This window comes from Dipodomys merriami, unplaced genomic scaffold (assembly GCF_024711535.1).
Source record: "Dipodomys merriami isolate MVZ:Mamm:240054 unplaced genomic scaffold, mDipMer1.0.p SCAF_90, whole genome shotgun sequence".
Classification (NCBI taxonomy): Eukaryota; Metazoa; Chordata; class Mammalia; order Rodentia; family Heteromyidae; genus Dipodomys; species Dipodomys merriami.
In genome coordinates, this window is record NW_027206513.1 from 825,202 (window position 1) to 839,437 (window position 14,236).

At 53.2% G+C, this 14,236-nt stretch overlaps 1 protein-coding gene across 6 annotated transcripts; it reads right to left on the reverse strand.

Annotated features, from left to right (window-relative positions):
* Positions 1–14,236, reverse strand: Prom2 (prominin 2). 6 transcript variants are annotated; one of them, XM_070013359.1, is made up of 24 exons: positions 13,855–14,235; positions 13,298–13,347; positions 12,635–12,837; positions 12,420–12,540; positions 12,094–12,157; positions 11,794–11,883; positions 11,279–11,481; positions 10,850–10,924; positions 9,922–9,985; positions 9,548–9,707; positions 9,148–9,300; positions 8,300–8,423; positions 7,334–7,425; positions 7,111–7,195; positions 4,902–5,048; positions 4,331–4,402; positions 3,544–3,636; positions 3,370–3,423; positions 2,991–3,071; positions 2,788–2,856; positions 1,951–2,040; positions 1,647–1,753; positions 1,268–1,340; positions 1–189 (listed from the first exon to the last, which is right to left on the reverse strand). In XM_070013359.1, exons 1-23 carry the CDS (start codon positions 14,093–14,095, stop codon positions 1,277–1,279), a joined length of 2,502 nt encoding a protein of 833 aa, XP_069869460.1. In that variant the 5' UTR covers positions 14,096–14,235; the 3' UTR covers positions 1–189; positions 1,268–1,276. The 6 variants fall into 6 exon arrangements, with proteins under 6 accessions (XP_069869460.1, XP_069869459.1, XP_069869458.1 ...); XM_070013358.1 differs by having other exon boundaries at positions 8,300–8,420; positions 9,548–9,767; XM_070013357.1 differs by having other exon boundaries at positions 1–185; positions 9,548–9,767.

The following is a 14,236-nucleotide window of genomic DNA, read 5'->3' on the forward strand; positions in this document are numbered from 1 at the left end:
TCAGAGAAGTGAGAACACTTTAATGGAACTGAGATGTATCCATTCCTCTTCTTCCTCTTCACCTTTTCTGGACCTCAGCATCTGGCATGTAGGAGTGACCTCAGGGTACATGTATAGATAGAAAAAGCAGTTCTGGCCACCAGACCACTCCTGGGAAAGCTCATAGGGACCATCCATGGAAGATGCTACCTTCAGGGGAGACAAGGGGAACCCTGGTAATGATCGCCCCAATTTGGAAGCCAGTGCTCATAGAGGAGCTGGGATTAGCACTACTATTTCTAGCCTGGGATAAAAGTGCAACTGTCAAGTAAATCTCTCACTCTACTAGGGACAAAAAAAAAATCCCCAGGCTGGGACATGCAGAGGCTCAAAGACTGTGGCAGTGGAGTGGAGGACAGGGGTGGGAGTGTGTGTGTGTGTGTGTGTGTGTGTGTGTGTGTGTGTGTGTGTGTGTGTGTGTGTGTGTGTGTGTGTGTGTGTGTGTGTGTGTGTGTGTGTGGTGTGTAGGGTAGACATGAGGCAGAGCTGGCCCATAGCAGCTTTCCCACTTTGGAGGTTGTGCTTGATGAGTTTGATTGGGTAGGAGGGGGTCCTTGGGCCCAGTAAAGAGGGGACAAAGGGAGAACATGACTGCCCTGAAGGAAAGAAACATGGGTCTGGGCGGGGGGAGGTCTGGGAAGAGAAGAGTGGAAGGAGACAGGGAAGTGCAGGACACAACCAAGGATCTCCAAGGATCTGGAGAAGGGCTTCCAGTAGGTAGGAAACAGATCCCTTCTGATGCTGATGTACTGTAGCAAGGAGGAAAGGGCTGGACACATAGAAACACCTGCTGGCTCTATAGACTCAGCAGAAGTTAAGTGTTAGTGTGGGAATGAACGAAAAGAGATTCCAAGTAGCAAGAGGTAGAAAAGGAACAAGTAAGATGGGGGTAGGTAAGCTGCAGTCCAGGGACAAGTCAGGCCTGGAGGCCAGCCTGGGCTCTTGGGCAGGAGCTACAGATGTCCTCTGGTCTAGGCTGAGTCCAGGAGGGAGGATAGGCTGACCTGGTCATTGCCTTGTTCTGTTATGGATTAAGAAGCAAACAAGTGATAGAGGTTCAAGGCTCAGGCCTGTCGAGCAGCACTGCTAACCTTCATGCCTCACCAAGTTCCCAAACCTTCTTGCCCTCTGAGCTTTGGAGACCCCCCCCCGCCCAGATCCCAGCTCCTTCACTCCCCACCCTGTCAGTCCCCCTTCCCCCCAGCACTGAGGAATTGAGGGAACTCACCAGTGGGTTCTATAGCTTCAGGGAGGTGACCCGGGGGATGTGGAAGAGCTGAGTCTCCTCAGAGCTTGTGGAGCTGTGGTATCACAGAATGAGATGTGTTCCTAGCCCCAACACATGGGCAAACCCAGAGCTATGATATTGCTATTTCAGCAAACCCTCCAGGGGAGAGGAAGAGTCCCAGGAGGCTATGTCAGCGTAGAGATGTTAAAGTAGGGTGTGGAATAGGGCCTGGCGCTCCTTAGAGCTTAAATCCCTTCGAAGCTAGACCACCAGCCTTCTCTGCCTGAGTCTCAAAAGCAGGGCAGTGGGGGGCGGGTGCTGAATGTGGGAAAGATGTTCTGCTCCTCCAGTGCCTCCCTTGGTCCTGGCAGCCCCTCACCTGAGGCGTTTCCGGATAGGACGGAAGTATTTGGAGGTCTTGACAGCAAAGATGATACTCGGGATCAGGAAGAAGGTGCACCACCCCAGGCAAAACCAGAAGGCATTCTGGACAGCGGGATATGAGATCAGCTCACCTGGCCAGGCAGCAGTGGGCAAGAAGGCACAGTGTCTTCCTGACCACTCTGTACCCGCTGCCCCCACTGCAACTGCATTGACTTGGAGGCAGAACCAAGCAGGGGCCATGTGTGGCCCTTAGCCCAGTTTTGTCTGACCCCTGAATAAGACTCGCTATCCACACTCACCCAGGGGTCAGCCATCATGTCACATAGGATCACACGACCATTGTCCAGGGCTCCAGAGAGGGGCTGGCAGGTAGCGATTCGCTGAGTCACCTGAGGTAGTCACACGAGCCAGGTACATATGGACATACCCAGCATGCAGCTGTGCACCCCATATTCCAAGGAGAGGTTGACAGGGACACCGAGAGGCCCAGGGACACAGCTGTGGGCCTTCCCATACTTTATACAGATACAGAACAGCAGGGCCCCACAGAGACACATGGATACAGGGACACGAGAGACAGGGACACACTCACAGGCTCCTTGCTCAGCTACTGCATTTTGTACCTATGCACCTATGTTATGGCCCTGCTGTGTGCCTGGCACAGCATTAAGTCCCTCTACCTGGAGAGGCAACATGTGCACACGCACCTCACATGCTCTGTATGTGCCTGCACATGTGCACAGCACACACATCATGAATGCATAGAGTGGATCCACTAGTGTGGATGCCAAGACAGCAGTTGTCAGCACGGGGCCACAAAAGAAGGTAATCTTTGAAAGCTGGCCTTAGACAAGCTGGTCAAAGGGAGGCAGCCCAGGCAAGGACAGGGGAGCAAGGTATGGACAGCACCTTCTAGAGAGTCATGACCTCCCTAGTTCATGTAGGCCCCCTAGAAGGGCAGGAGCAGAGGTAGGTTATGCAGAGTCCAGCCAATGAGCAGGGGTTAGAAGAACCAAGCTTGGGGTTAATCCTGAAGGCCTAGGGGCATCACCAAAGGAGGAATGAGATGGGAAGAGCAGAATGACCAGCTGGTCCACTAGGCGTGGAGGCCAGGTGGGGTCTGTTCCTCTACTCACCTCTTCTCTCACCCAGGCCACATACTGGGAGAAGTAGCCCAACTCCCGGGTCATGAAACATCTGCTTGCCTGTGGGAAAGAGAAGAGGCCTGGGCTGGCAGGAGTCCATACCCTCTGGGAGCCTCAGGGAGGGGAGGTTGGAGAAGCCTGGAGTGAAAACCCCAAGTTCCTCTGTTTTGGACGCAGCGCTCAGCCCCACTCACATTCTCCATGATGTGATTGATAAAGACAGGCAGCTCTCCTCTTAGGACGGTGATATTACCAAGGAGGGCTGTGGTCTCCAGCTGGAGGAGAGAAGAACAGGTTCTAACACAGTGTCCTGCTCAGGAAGCAGTGACTCATTGCTCATCCATCCATTTATCCATCCAACATAAAGTACCAAGCATGTCATTTTAGCAGAGGAAGGACAGGCCTGAGGGCCTGAAGGTTAATGATCCAGGTCCCCAAGGATCTGCCATCCACCCACTCTCTTAGTCCCATCTCCACCTGCAACCCCAGGGCAGATGCAATACCAAACCAGCTGTTCCTACTTTCCTCCTCCCTGTGCTGAGCCCTCCCCATTCTCCCCATCCCAGTAGCCACCTGGAGATTTGGGGCAGCAGACTCCAGTGCCCTGGCATTGAGGTTAAGCTTAGCCTGTGGAGGAGCAATTAGGGCTAGTTAGGAGCAGGGACACGGGAGGGAAAAAAGTGGAGTTAGTGGCCCAGGGGCCTCTCTCCTGTTTTACTGCCCTCTCCCCAGGGCCTCCAAACTTACTATAAGGTTCTGCTGGGGGACAACCTTCTCATGGTAGAGGTTTCTGAGCCCTTGGGCTGCCTCCTGCAGCTGCTGTCCAAGCATAGAATTGCCCTGAGAGCAGACAGGGGAGGTGGAAAGTGCTACTCTTAAAGGAAGAAAATCATTCAGCTCCAGGAGCTTTCTTGGGTTCTGGGCACCTTAGCCCAAGTTCTACATCTTCCCCTGGCTTGCTGGGTACCCCAAAGCAACCACACAGCACTAGCCCCCAATGGTGCCCACTGAAACTGGAGAATGCTCCTTGGCCTACCCAGGACACAGGGCTGATGTAGGATCTCATATCTCAATGAGAGCTTTTGAACCTCTAAATATTTGCAAATACAAAATGCCATTTCCGCCCTTGAAGGGCAGCTGTCATACTGATTCACTGCAATGTCCTCAAGGAGAGCCTGCAAATGATGTGAAAAAAGAAGTGCTTGCCCAGCTGAGTGATGTTAGATCAACTACTATATCTTTTTTTTTTTTTGAGATGGGGACAGTCTTCTTAATAGATGAAAAAAAAATGAAGGCTGAGAGATGCTAAATGACTTCAGAGGGCCAGGCAACCAACTGGTGGCAGAGCTTGAGTCCAAACAGACACGGACATGTCTTCAAGCTTAGTATGAAGGCAAAGAACCCAAGAAATTGGTGAGCCTCTCCATCTCATCTCTTCTTCTCTCATCCCCTCCCCAACCCAAGCATCCCTCTTCTTCCTATCCAAGGACTCCTGACTACTGCCTGTTAGGTGAAGTCTCTGTTCCCTTCTCACTTGGGCTTGAACCAGTCTTTCCAAATCCTGGGACAGCTGCTGCATGTCAGTCTTCACCACAGGCTTCTGGATCTGAGGGCAGAGGAGATAAACTCTGACATCTCCAGCAGCCACCTCTGCCTTTCCCAGCCTTTGCATTCCCAGTTTTATCGAATGCACCCTGCTCTACCTGTCTATGAAGAGATTTTGGTCATAATTGATTTGAAGTGGAACTGTAAAACACTTCAGACAGTTTCCAATGGGATAGAACAGGAAACAACAATAACAACAAAAATCCCTGAAGCACATCTGGTGTGACTCAAGGAAGAGGCAGTTTGCTACTAGCATTCTTGGCAGGCGTGGGTTCAGCACCATGAACAGCGACATGAGCTGCTGGGGAGACCCTGTTTGGTGGGGGTGAGGAGAATGGATGGTGGTTGTCATGATCTGGGCACATTCCCAACCAACCAGGATGAGATCCCAGGAATAGAGAGGTTAACAGCTGAAACAAGGTGAGAGATGCCCAGTTCCTGGGTGGCCCCCTTCTGTTCTGCCACCACTATACAGGGTACCTCAGGTGCCTATTGCTGACCTGAACAAAGAAGTCATGATAGTTGATTTTCTCTATCCCACTGCTCTGCAATGCCTCCAAGTCCTGGCGAGCTTCAGGGCTCAGCAGATCCAGATCTTTTATTTCCACGTTGAAGCCCTTCAACTCTTGCTGCATTTTTGTGGCATACTGGGGAGAGAGGACAAGTTGCTGAGCTAGAACCCCTGAAATGTTCCCCCAGGCCAGCATCCTCAAGCCCCTCAAGCCTCTTCTTGATTATTCAAGGTCCCCTTGCCTTGGATAGCTCCTAACCTCTATCCTCAGATAGGCTCCCCTTGCCTTGGATAGCTCCTAACCTCTATCCTCAGAAAAGCTTCCCAGACCCTTCTGCTTCTCACTCCTCCCCAAGACCCAGCCTTCTTCCGGTCTCAGTCTGGCTACTGGATTTTGGCACAGATCCTACCTGACGTGGTCACCTGATATGAAATAGCTTTTCATATCCCCTGTTCTAGGGCCTCCATAGTGTTTGACTCTCTTTGCTTATTGTACTTGCTAACTGCTGTCAGCTCCATCATACTGGGAACTTTGACTGACCATCCTGCCCCCAAACCCTAGATCTAGAGCAGAGGCTCCCATATGGTGGCAGGTACAAGTGTGTGGGCTGTGTGAATGAGTGAATGGCCAGAAATCAATCACATTTTCAGGAAAGTCCCTTAAGGACCTAGAGCTTGAAACTGAGACTTTGGCCTCAGTGGCCAATGGATGAGGAACTGGAGCATTCACTTGCTGGAAGTTACCCAGCAAATCAGAGAATGCAGCCCGACTTTGCTCACTGCTTCTAGGCTGCCTTCCTAGAGGTGGGGGGGGGGTAACCATGTGTGTGTGTGGGGCGGAATCCTAATACCTCTCAGAGGAGGTGGGGCTAGTTCTGGGGCTTGCACTCAGGGCCCTATATTCTTGTTGGGCTTTTTTGGTCAAGGCTGGTGCCCTACTACTTGAGTTACACCTCCAGTTCTTTGGAAGTGAATTAACAAGCTTTTTTGCTTGTTATTTGGAAATAAGAATCTCTTGGATGAGTCTGCTCAGACTGGCTTTCAACCATGATGCTCAGACCTCAGCCTCTTGTGCAGCTAGGATTATAGGCTTGAGACACCAGTGCCCAGCTTAGAGGCAGGGTTTTATGCAGCTCTATAGGTATCAGTGACAGACAGATGTAGGAGTGTGGATGTGTACAACAGACAGTACCTCCTGGTGCCCTGGAAAGCACATCTTGTCTTGCTGATTTCTGCATTAACTCATTGTCACCAAATTTGAGGACAATGTGTGTGCGTGTGTGTGTGTGTGCGCACGCACGCGTGCAAGCGCACACCCATGCACATGCACCAGTCCTGAGGCAAAATCACTGGCCCAGCACCAGAATAATGCCCGCTCTAAGGACCTCCTTCTGGTTAAAGATTCTGGAAGAGGAATAGGCTAAGGCTAAGCAAAATAAGCTGTGCTCCTCTGTGTGCTGAGAATGGGGGTGCTGATCCAAAAGGATTTGGAAGGGTTTTCAGGATGATACAAAATGAGAGGGGAGCTTTACACGGGCAGCAGTGTGTAGGGGGTATGTAGGAAGTGGGGTGTAGGTGTTCCTGAGAACACCTGCTTAGAAATGGATCCCTTGGGACCTGCCCCCCCACTCTTAAACATCCAAAGAAGAAAGGTTCAGCCTCTGAGCACTTTTAGAACTACAATCTCAAAGTATGTCTCTCTGATGAAGCTCTTCCTTGGTTCTAGAACTATCTCTTACAGTATCCACAAGTGCCTGAAGCTCTGCACCAACCTGCAAGTTCTACTCTCACTGGCTGTGCATCCTCTGCCAAGAAGAGCAGTCCAAGTCCCATAGCAGACAGACAGTGCTGTAGTCTGGCTAGGGGTGGGATCTGCTGTGCCACCACCTACTGGTTGTGTGAGTTTGATATGTCCTCCACCATCATTATCCAACTTATTCAGCAGCGTTCACTGACATTCTGCTGCAGCTCATGCCAACCAATGCCTGTCCTCAGTCAGACAAGCACTCACACATGCTCTCACCTTTCTTTCCTTCTACAACCTCTGCTAGATTCAGCTTTTCCTGACCATGGCCTCTGGCAGATTTTTCTGAGCTTAGATTTCTCAGGTTCAGAGAGACTGTGCTTCCATGGAGGCAAGATCAGAGGAGGTAGATTAGCAGAAAGAGCCCTTCCAACCTTCCAGAACATTCTCTTACCTGGCTGATATCCAGGTGCTTCTCCAGGTCGTAAGAGTCATTGAGCTGTAGGACCTTCCAGAGTGCTGCCCCTTCCCTGCACTGCCTGGGAAAAATGAACATCCAGGAAGAATGACAAGGGATGGGAGATAGGGGCTGATGTCACCCTCATTGGACACCTACCTCTGTCCCCCCTTTAGGCCCCTCCTTCCACCCTAGACTCCAGCCCATGCTGTGTACTCACTGATAGGCCAAGAGGACACTGATGTTCTTCTTGAGGCCAAGAAGGTGTGACAGGTTCATGGATGGGGGCAAATTCCCTGGGGTGTCTACAAACTTTGGGTGACAAGGAGAAATGGAGCATGAAGCAGGGAGGAGACAAGGCTGCCCTGGTTCCCCAAGGCCTGGTCTACTCAGTGCAGGGTGGGAAGAACAGGGTGGGAAGGTCCTATGACTCCTACCCAAGCCTGATCACCAGCTCAAAGGCCCTAATTCCTTATAGGACTCTTCTCGAGTCTCTAGGAGAGTGGCCTGCCTGTCCAACTGGTCAGCATCTCAGCTCATCCACTGGAAGCACACTGAGTTCCAGGATTCTCAAACTCAGGGTTGGGAGAGGAAAGGGGGCCAGAGTGGTTGCAACCACTTGGGTCCTTGCCAGAAGCCTGGGCAGCACCCCCAGGGGCTCATAGGTTCTTTCTTTCAAGTCTACTGGTGGTTTTCTGTCTCTTTCCTTGTCATTTCTTTCTTCATTTCCCTGGTTCCTCTCTCACTCACTCATTCCCCTCTTTTTTTTCTGTGTAGGTGATACCGGGGCTTGAAATCAAGGACTTGGGCTTGCTAGTCAGGTACTCTACCATTGAGCCACTCCTCTGGCCCTTTTCATGCTTATTATTTTTTATAATAGTGTTTTTCATCCTGCCCCAAAACAATCTGCTTATTTACACTTCCCATGAAACTAAGATGACAGACATATGCCACCACATCTAGTTACTGGTTAAGGAAAGACCTCCTAACTTTTTTTTGCCCTGGCTGACCTTGAACCACAATCCACCCTAATTTGCCCTTCCAAGCTAGGCTCACAGGCACGAGCCACTGATGCTTGGCCCCCTCTCCCTTTGACATCCCTCTGGCTCCCACTTTCTCCCAGCCTCCTTGCTTTGTCCACATCTCCCTCTACCTGCCTATGGGCCCAGAGCAGGGACAGTCGCACCTCATAGAGCTCTCCTCGCTTCCAGCTCTGGCACACCAGCGTCTGCACATTGCCGCCCACCAGGAAGGTGGCAAAAACCAGGAGGATGAGTGGGCCAGCAAAGAGGAAGCTGAAGCCCACACTTCTGGGGAGGTAAGGGAGAGGGTTGAAAGAGAGAAAGAGAAGTAGAGCCTGGCTTTTCCAGGCCAGACTTCTGCCCTACTCACATTGCTAGCCTTAACTAGCTCTGGAATCTTAACAGATGGCACTGCTGCTTTACTCAAGGAGTCAGGACAATCTACATCTGTACTCAAAACCCATGGAAGTGACCTGTTCCAGAGATCTCTTGGCATGGCATGGCCAGGTAAGACCCATGGCAGAGGGAACCCCAATACATTTGAGAAGTAACAACTCTTGGGCCAGGCACCACTGATTTGTAGGGTTCTTTTGTGAGGTAGGTGCGCACAGCCCCTGTGCGGCCTGGAGAATGAAATATAGGGTGGATTTTAGCCTCTGTGCACCGTTTCACCAGGCCCTTTTGTGTAGTGCTTATCCTGTTCAATGTGATATCCTTGGAGACTGTAGGCAACTAGCTCCTGTTGTTGGTGCTGCCAGAGGCTAGGATAAGGATTCTGAGGACGAGGCTGCACTCAATGGGAAAATACTACAGGTGTCACCAGAATGGGCTGTGGAAGTATATCATATCAATCATTCTTGCTGTAGTTCAACCCCTTTATACAGAGGAGGACACTGAGGCCCAGAAAGGTCATTGATTTGAGCTCAATCTCCTGGCACTAGGAGCTGCTGAGAAAGCATGATGGATCTGGCCAGCCTGGTGGGCCTGTTCTCCTCTCCCAGGCCCTTCTTACAACATGAGGAAGCGGGCTCCAGCCTCGCCCTTGGCTTCTGAGTGGCTGGGGTCTTCTCTGGCAGACAGTCCCCAGGTGCCTAGGCTGAGGCCCAGCAGGTTACAGACCACCACAAGCAGGACCATGGAGCACAGCACGCAGCCCACGATCCACCTGCCACAGAGAAGATATGGGGATCACTGAGAATAGGGGGGTGGGCAGTTGAGCTCCAGAGAGGTCAGCATGGGACCTGGTAGCCAAATGAACCCTCTAAACCTGGTGCTGAGGCTTGAGAAGTGCAGTGCTTCACTGCCTCTTTGGGTTCCAGGGACACATAGGCAAGGGGTCTTGGTTTAAGAGGGAGAAGACTCAGCGTAGCTGAGTGATACTTAGGGTCACAGAGGGGCTGGGTTCCTGGCACCTGTATGTCTCGTATCTCTGCACATCCTTCAGGTAGGGGCGGCTGCACTCTTCCAGCTCGCCCAGTGTCTGGCTCCAGCGAGAAGTTGCCTTCAAGTCTGGGAATCCTGTGGCCAACATCCTCACACCTTCAGGCTGCCCAGACACTGCCTTCTTCAGATCTGCCCAAAGCCACAGAAGCTTAGGCTGTGGGTGGAGTACCCAGAGCCAGGGCTGGACCTCTAGGACCCACAGAGGAAGAGCAGCTAAGGAGGTAGTCTTCCCCACCACTGCCTGCTCCTCTCAGCAAACATCTTGAAAAAAGTGTGGCAGGGGGAGAGAGGAAAGGAGTGGTGGCAGGTTGGGCAGGCTGCTTGGCACTGGGCAGGGACTTACCTTTGACTGCATTGGCCGTCTGCAGGCCAATCAGAAGTGGGAGGTTATTGAAGGTGCTGTTCTCCTGTGGAACCAAGTAGAGCTGAGCCTCCAGCCCTCCTCCTGGTGTTTCAACCTGAACTTCTGGAGCCCCAGGCCCAGAAGGAGGGCATCGGCACTCAGTGCTCCCAGTGTGGGGCAGACATTCCTGGGTTCTCTTGGTTTTGGACTTCTTCTTCCTTGCCTAGACTGACTCTAACTCCCCAAACATTGATCTGTGCAGACCATTTTTTTTAGGGGGAGGTGCCATTCCTGGGGCTTGAACTCAGGGCCTTGTCCTTTAGCTTTTTCACTCAAGGCTGGTGGTCTGATACTGGAACAACAGCTCTCTTTCTGACTTTTTGCTGGTTAATTAGAGATAAGAGTCTCATGGACTTTCCTGGCTTTGAACCATAATCTTCAGCTGTCAACCTCCTGAATAGCCAAGATTACAGGCATGAGCTACCAGTACCTGGCTCACCGACCTCTTCTTTCTATCCCAGCCCTTTCCTAGACCACAGTGGCTTACTCTGCCATCTTCTTGCCTCTCCCACCCATCCCACACATGACTGCTAGCAATGGTCATTTTACCTCTGCTCCCGCTTCCTTCTTCTCAGAAGTTCCTGCTCCAGCCAGCCAGCAAGGCTGACTCATTGATTCCCCAAAGCAGGCCCTGGGTCACAGGCGCTGACTCACACAGCACCCTCCCCTTCTGCCAGCCTCCCTGCACCTGACTTGTGAGCACAGAGTATTGGCACAATGAGCCTCTAGTCTAGGGCTCCATTGACAGGGGTGCCCTCAAGTCTTAAGTTCAGCTGAGTCCCTGTTCCAAAAGAGGGGGGAAAGACTAAGGCCCTTCACTTGTGAGTTCCCAGGCAAGTGCAGTCAGGGAGCCCAGATGAGCACTAACCTCCTGGACCATGCTAGAGAAGTTGGTCTCTGGAACATCCTTCAGCCGATGCAGGGCATCATCCAAATGGGGCACCTGAAATGAAGGAGGGAGAGAATCGATGAGAATCTATGCAGGATGAAAAGAGCAGACACCTCTGAACCCCCAGTGTCCTCATGTGCAAAGTGGGGGCCCCAGTGACCCTTATTGCCTTGTGAGGCTGTGAGAAGCCAAAACTTGAATGCATGTGATGCTCAAGGCTCAGTTTATGGGCCCCAGACAGCTCTTGGCCAGGATGATGGTCACCAATCCTGGGGAAAGGGAAGGGCAGCTTGAAAAAGGAAGTCTTAGGAACCCCCCCCTAGACCACTGGGTTGCCCAAATACTCCTAGGGCAGCAGGCACAGCAGCCCTTCTGAACCCCTGAGAGGCCTTTGTCCTTTGCCTCTACCTGGCTGAAGTCAGCACCCAGCTCTAGAGCATGGACTTGGCTCAGGGTCCCTGTGCAGTTCCCCTGACACTGGGGATCCTGTAGCAAGGCAAGCAGGCGTTCCCGGTGGTCTCGCACAGCTGGTTCTAGGTGCTGTTGTCCTTCTTGAAGTTCCTTGGTGGTGGCATTCAGGGCCCGAAGGTGGTCCATGGAGACCTGCAGGGCTAGGAGACCCACACCTGGCCTGAGGAGCCTCCACATTTCCTAGCATCCTCAGCAGCTTTGTAGGAAGCAGAACATTCATTCCCTCTCCCAGGACAAAAGGACTCATAGCCATTAACCTCTATAGTCACGGTGGAAACTGCCCAGGGCAAATTAGGCCAGGAAGTGGGCAGAGAAGCCACAGACAGGATCCTGGATAATGGGATAGAAAAGACATGGGTGGGGCTGAAAATCCAGGACTGGGGGAGGGCAAGTGCACCTCAGAGGACACACCTGCTGGGCCCACCTGTGTGCAGGGCACGGATCCAGCTCACCTTGGCCCAGGCTGTGCACTGAGGCCAGCACTAGGTACACCTTGCTCTTCAGCTGGCTATGAATTAAGTTCCCGAGGCGCTCCCCAACACCTGGAGAGCACAGGGCATGCCGCTGGGCTGGCCCCTCGGGAGCTCAGGACCTCTCCCCCCCCACCCCAGTCCCAGGCTCTGCAGGGTAATGTTGGCTTGTCCATCCTGTTGCAGTGTGACTGCTGCACAGGCTTCCCAGTGGGCTTTACCCCACCTATGAAGCCGGGGGATGAGCAGGGAACCCTGGGATTAGCCAACTGCAACCATTACCATCCAGGTCCTCCAAGACTTGATTCTGGGGCAAGGAAAACTGATCTGCCACGGTCTGCAGCTCCTAGGCAAACACAGCCACAGCATGGTAAGCCACCTTTCCCTGTCCCCCAGCAGCCCCTTTCTTCTTGAGGACCCCGTAAATTCAGCTCTTTGCATTTCAGAGACTCTCCAGCAGGGGGTAGCAGCCAGGCATGCAGAGAAAGTGACACCTTCTCTGCCTAGCAGGCTCTGAGCCATGGATGACCCACTCTGCTCTCTGTCTGGCATGGGCCTGGTGCTTCAATGAGGACGAAGTGGTTACTCAGTGCTCACTCAGTGCTCACCTCAGGGATATCAGACACCAGACTCTGGAGGCTGAGCAGGGTCTCGGGCACAGCTTGAACACTGGGACCTGTCTGTTCATGCGTGCGCTGGTTGGTAACAAAAGCACAGACCATGCCAACCCTGCAAGAATGGATGAGAGAGGGGAGGCGCTTGCAGGGTGCCCTGGAGTCTTAGCGATGGCTCAGCCCTCCCTCCTGACCTGGGAGCCTCTCACAGCAGCACGAAGGTAGTCAGCAGCAGGAAGGCCATGAGGGTGCCACGCTCACAGGCCATGGCTTTGTGCTCAGTCTTCACTCGACCCCCACAGCGCCGGTGGCAGCGACAACAGCAGAAGCAGAGCCCAGTGATGGGCACTGCCAGGAGGAAGAGGCCTGCGATCACAGCACACACTACGTAGCCCGCCTCATACCGCACCACCTGGGCAGGACAGTAAGGCATGAGGGGCGGTGCTGTTTCCCACTTCCCACTTCCAGCCAGTCCCAGCTCCCCACTGACTCCGGAGGGCAGCTTGAAGCAAAGGAAGTTCATATGGTTGGTCCTTTGCCAGCATCTTGGTGAACCCATGAAACAACTACACAATGTCTGTTAATTACCAGGTTACAGACAAGAAAACCCAAGTCCAGGCTGATTTGGGCTCACTTTGAACCCCACTGCTAATTGAACCTAACTCTGTCACCACATCACCCACGGAGGAAGGGAAAGGATTCCCTACCACATGTGTGCACATGTGCACGCATACACACACACACACACACACACACACACACACACACACACACTTGACAAACACCTAAAAAAGCGGCCTGGACTGAACAAGAAGGGGGCCCCCTTGCTCATCCCAACCTCCCTGGCCCAGAACCTGCCCCTTGACTCTCACCTCATCCACCTTCACTGAAGATGGCTCGTTCAGCAGGGCCTTGACCAACTCTACCAGAAAAAAAGCCAGGCTGAAGGTTTGGAGACAATCACTGCCCTGCCCTTTGCCCACTTCTAGGCCAAAAGTGGGTTCTTGGAGAAGGCATGTCACGTGGCCCTGTGCCTCTTACTGGGCCTCAGTGCTACCACAGAAGGAGACAGCTGGGCAAGCAGTCCTCCTGGGCCTTAAGCTAGGCCCTGCCACCCAGCAAAGGCAGAGAACCGGCCTGGCCTGGAAGCCCTTCCCCTCCTCCAGGGAATCCCTAGTGTTGCTGGGCTTGGAAAATGAGCAGGTCTAACCATCTGAGTCAGAGAAGTCCAAGCTCAGAGAGGAAAGGTGGCTTGCCTAAAGTTACAGAAGAAGGTTCCAGAGCCTTCTCCAGGAGCTACCTCTGGTCTCCCAGAACTTCTGGGATAAAGAAGGTGAAGGGTATTCAGGGGACCCTGCCTTCCAAATGCCCGTTGACAGGATGGACACAGATGCCTGGGAGGGAAGAAGGGAGGGAGGAGGTCACTCACCCGTAGGGAAAGGGTTGAGCTGCACCACGGAGAGAAAGCGGCGCACGGTGCCATAGAGCGGGTCCAAGGGCCCAGGCGCGCGGACCAGAGGGGCCAGCCACCGGGTTCTGGCAGCCGGAGTGAATGTCAGACGTTCGGCTGGGCCGAGGTACCCGCAGTCCGAGGCTGTCGCGTGGGGTGGGCTCAGAGCCAGCCCCAGTTCCAAGCTCAGCAGGGACACCATGAGGCCCGGCACACGCATCGTGGGGTCGGGTGGGTGGGCCGCGGGGCAGGCAAGACTGGCTCAAGCTGCAGAGGGTGCGGGCGAACGCAAGGCAGGCCGTGCATCCTTCGGCAGCCTTCCTCCCTCTGTCCCCGTGGCCCTCCAAACCGGCCCGACTGG

What these genes read in the sequence shown, in the direction of transcription:
- Prom2 (XM_070013357.1), bottom strand. Translation starts at nt 14,095, where the DNA reads ATGCGTGTGCCGGGCCTCATGGTGTCCCTGCTGAGCTTGGAACTGGGG. An exon ending in CTTCAGTGAAGGTGGATGAG is followed by an intron (nt 12,838 to 13,297) that starts GTGAGAGTCAAG and finishes TGTCCTGCCCAG; the next exon opens with GTGGTGCGGTATGAGGCGGG. An exon ending in AGCACCTGGATATCAGCCAG is followed by an intron (nt 5,049 to 7,110) that starts GTAAGAGAATGT and finishes CTCTCTCCCCAG; the next exon opens with TATGCCACAAAAATGCAGCA.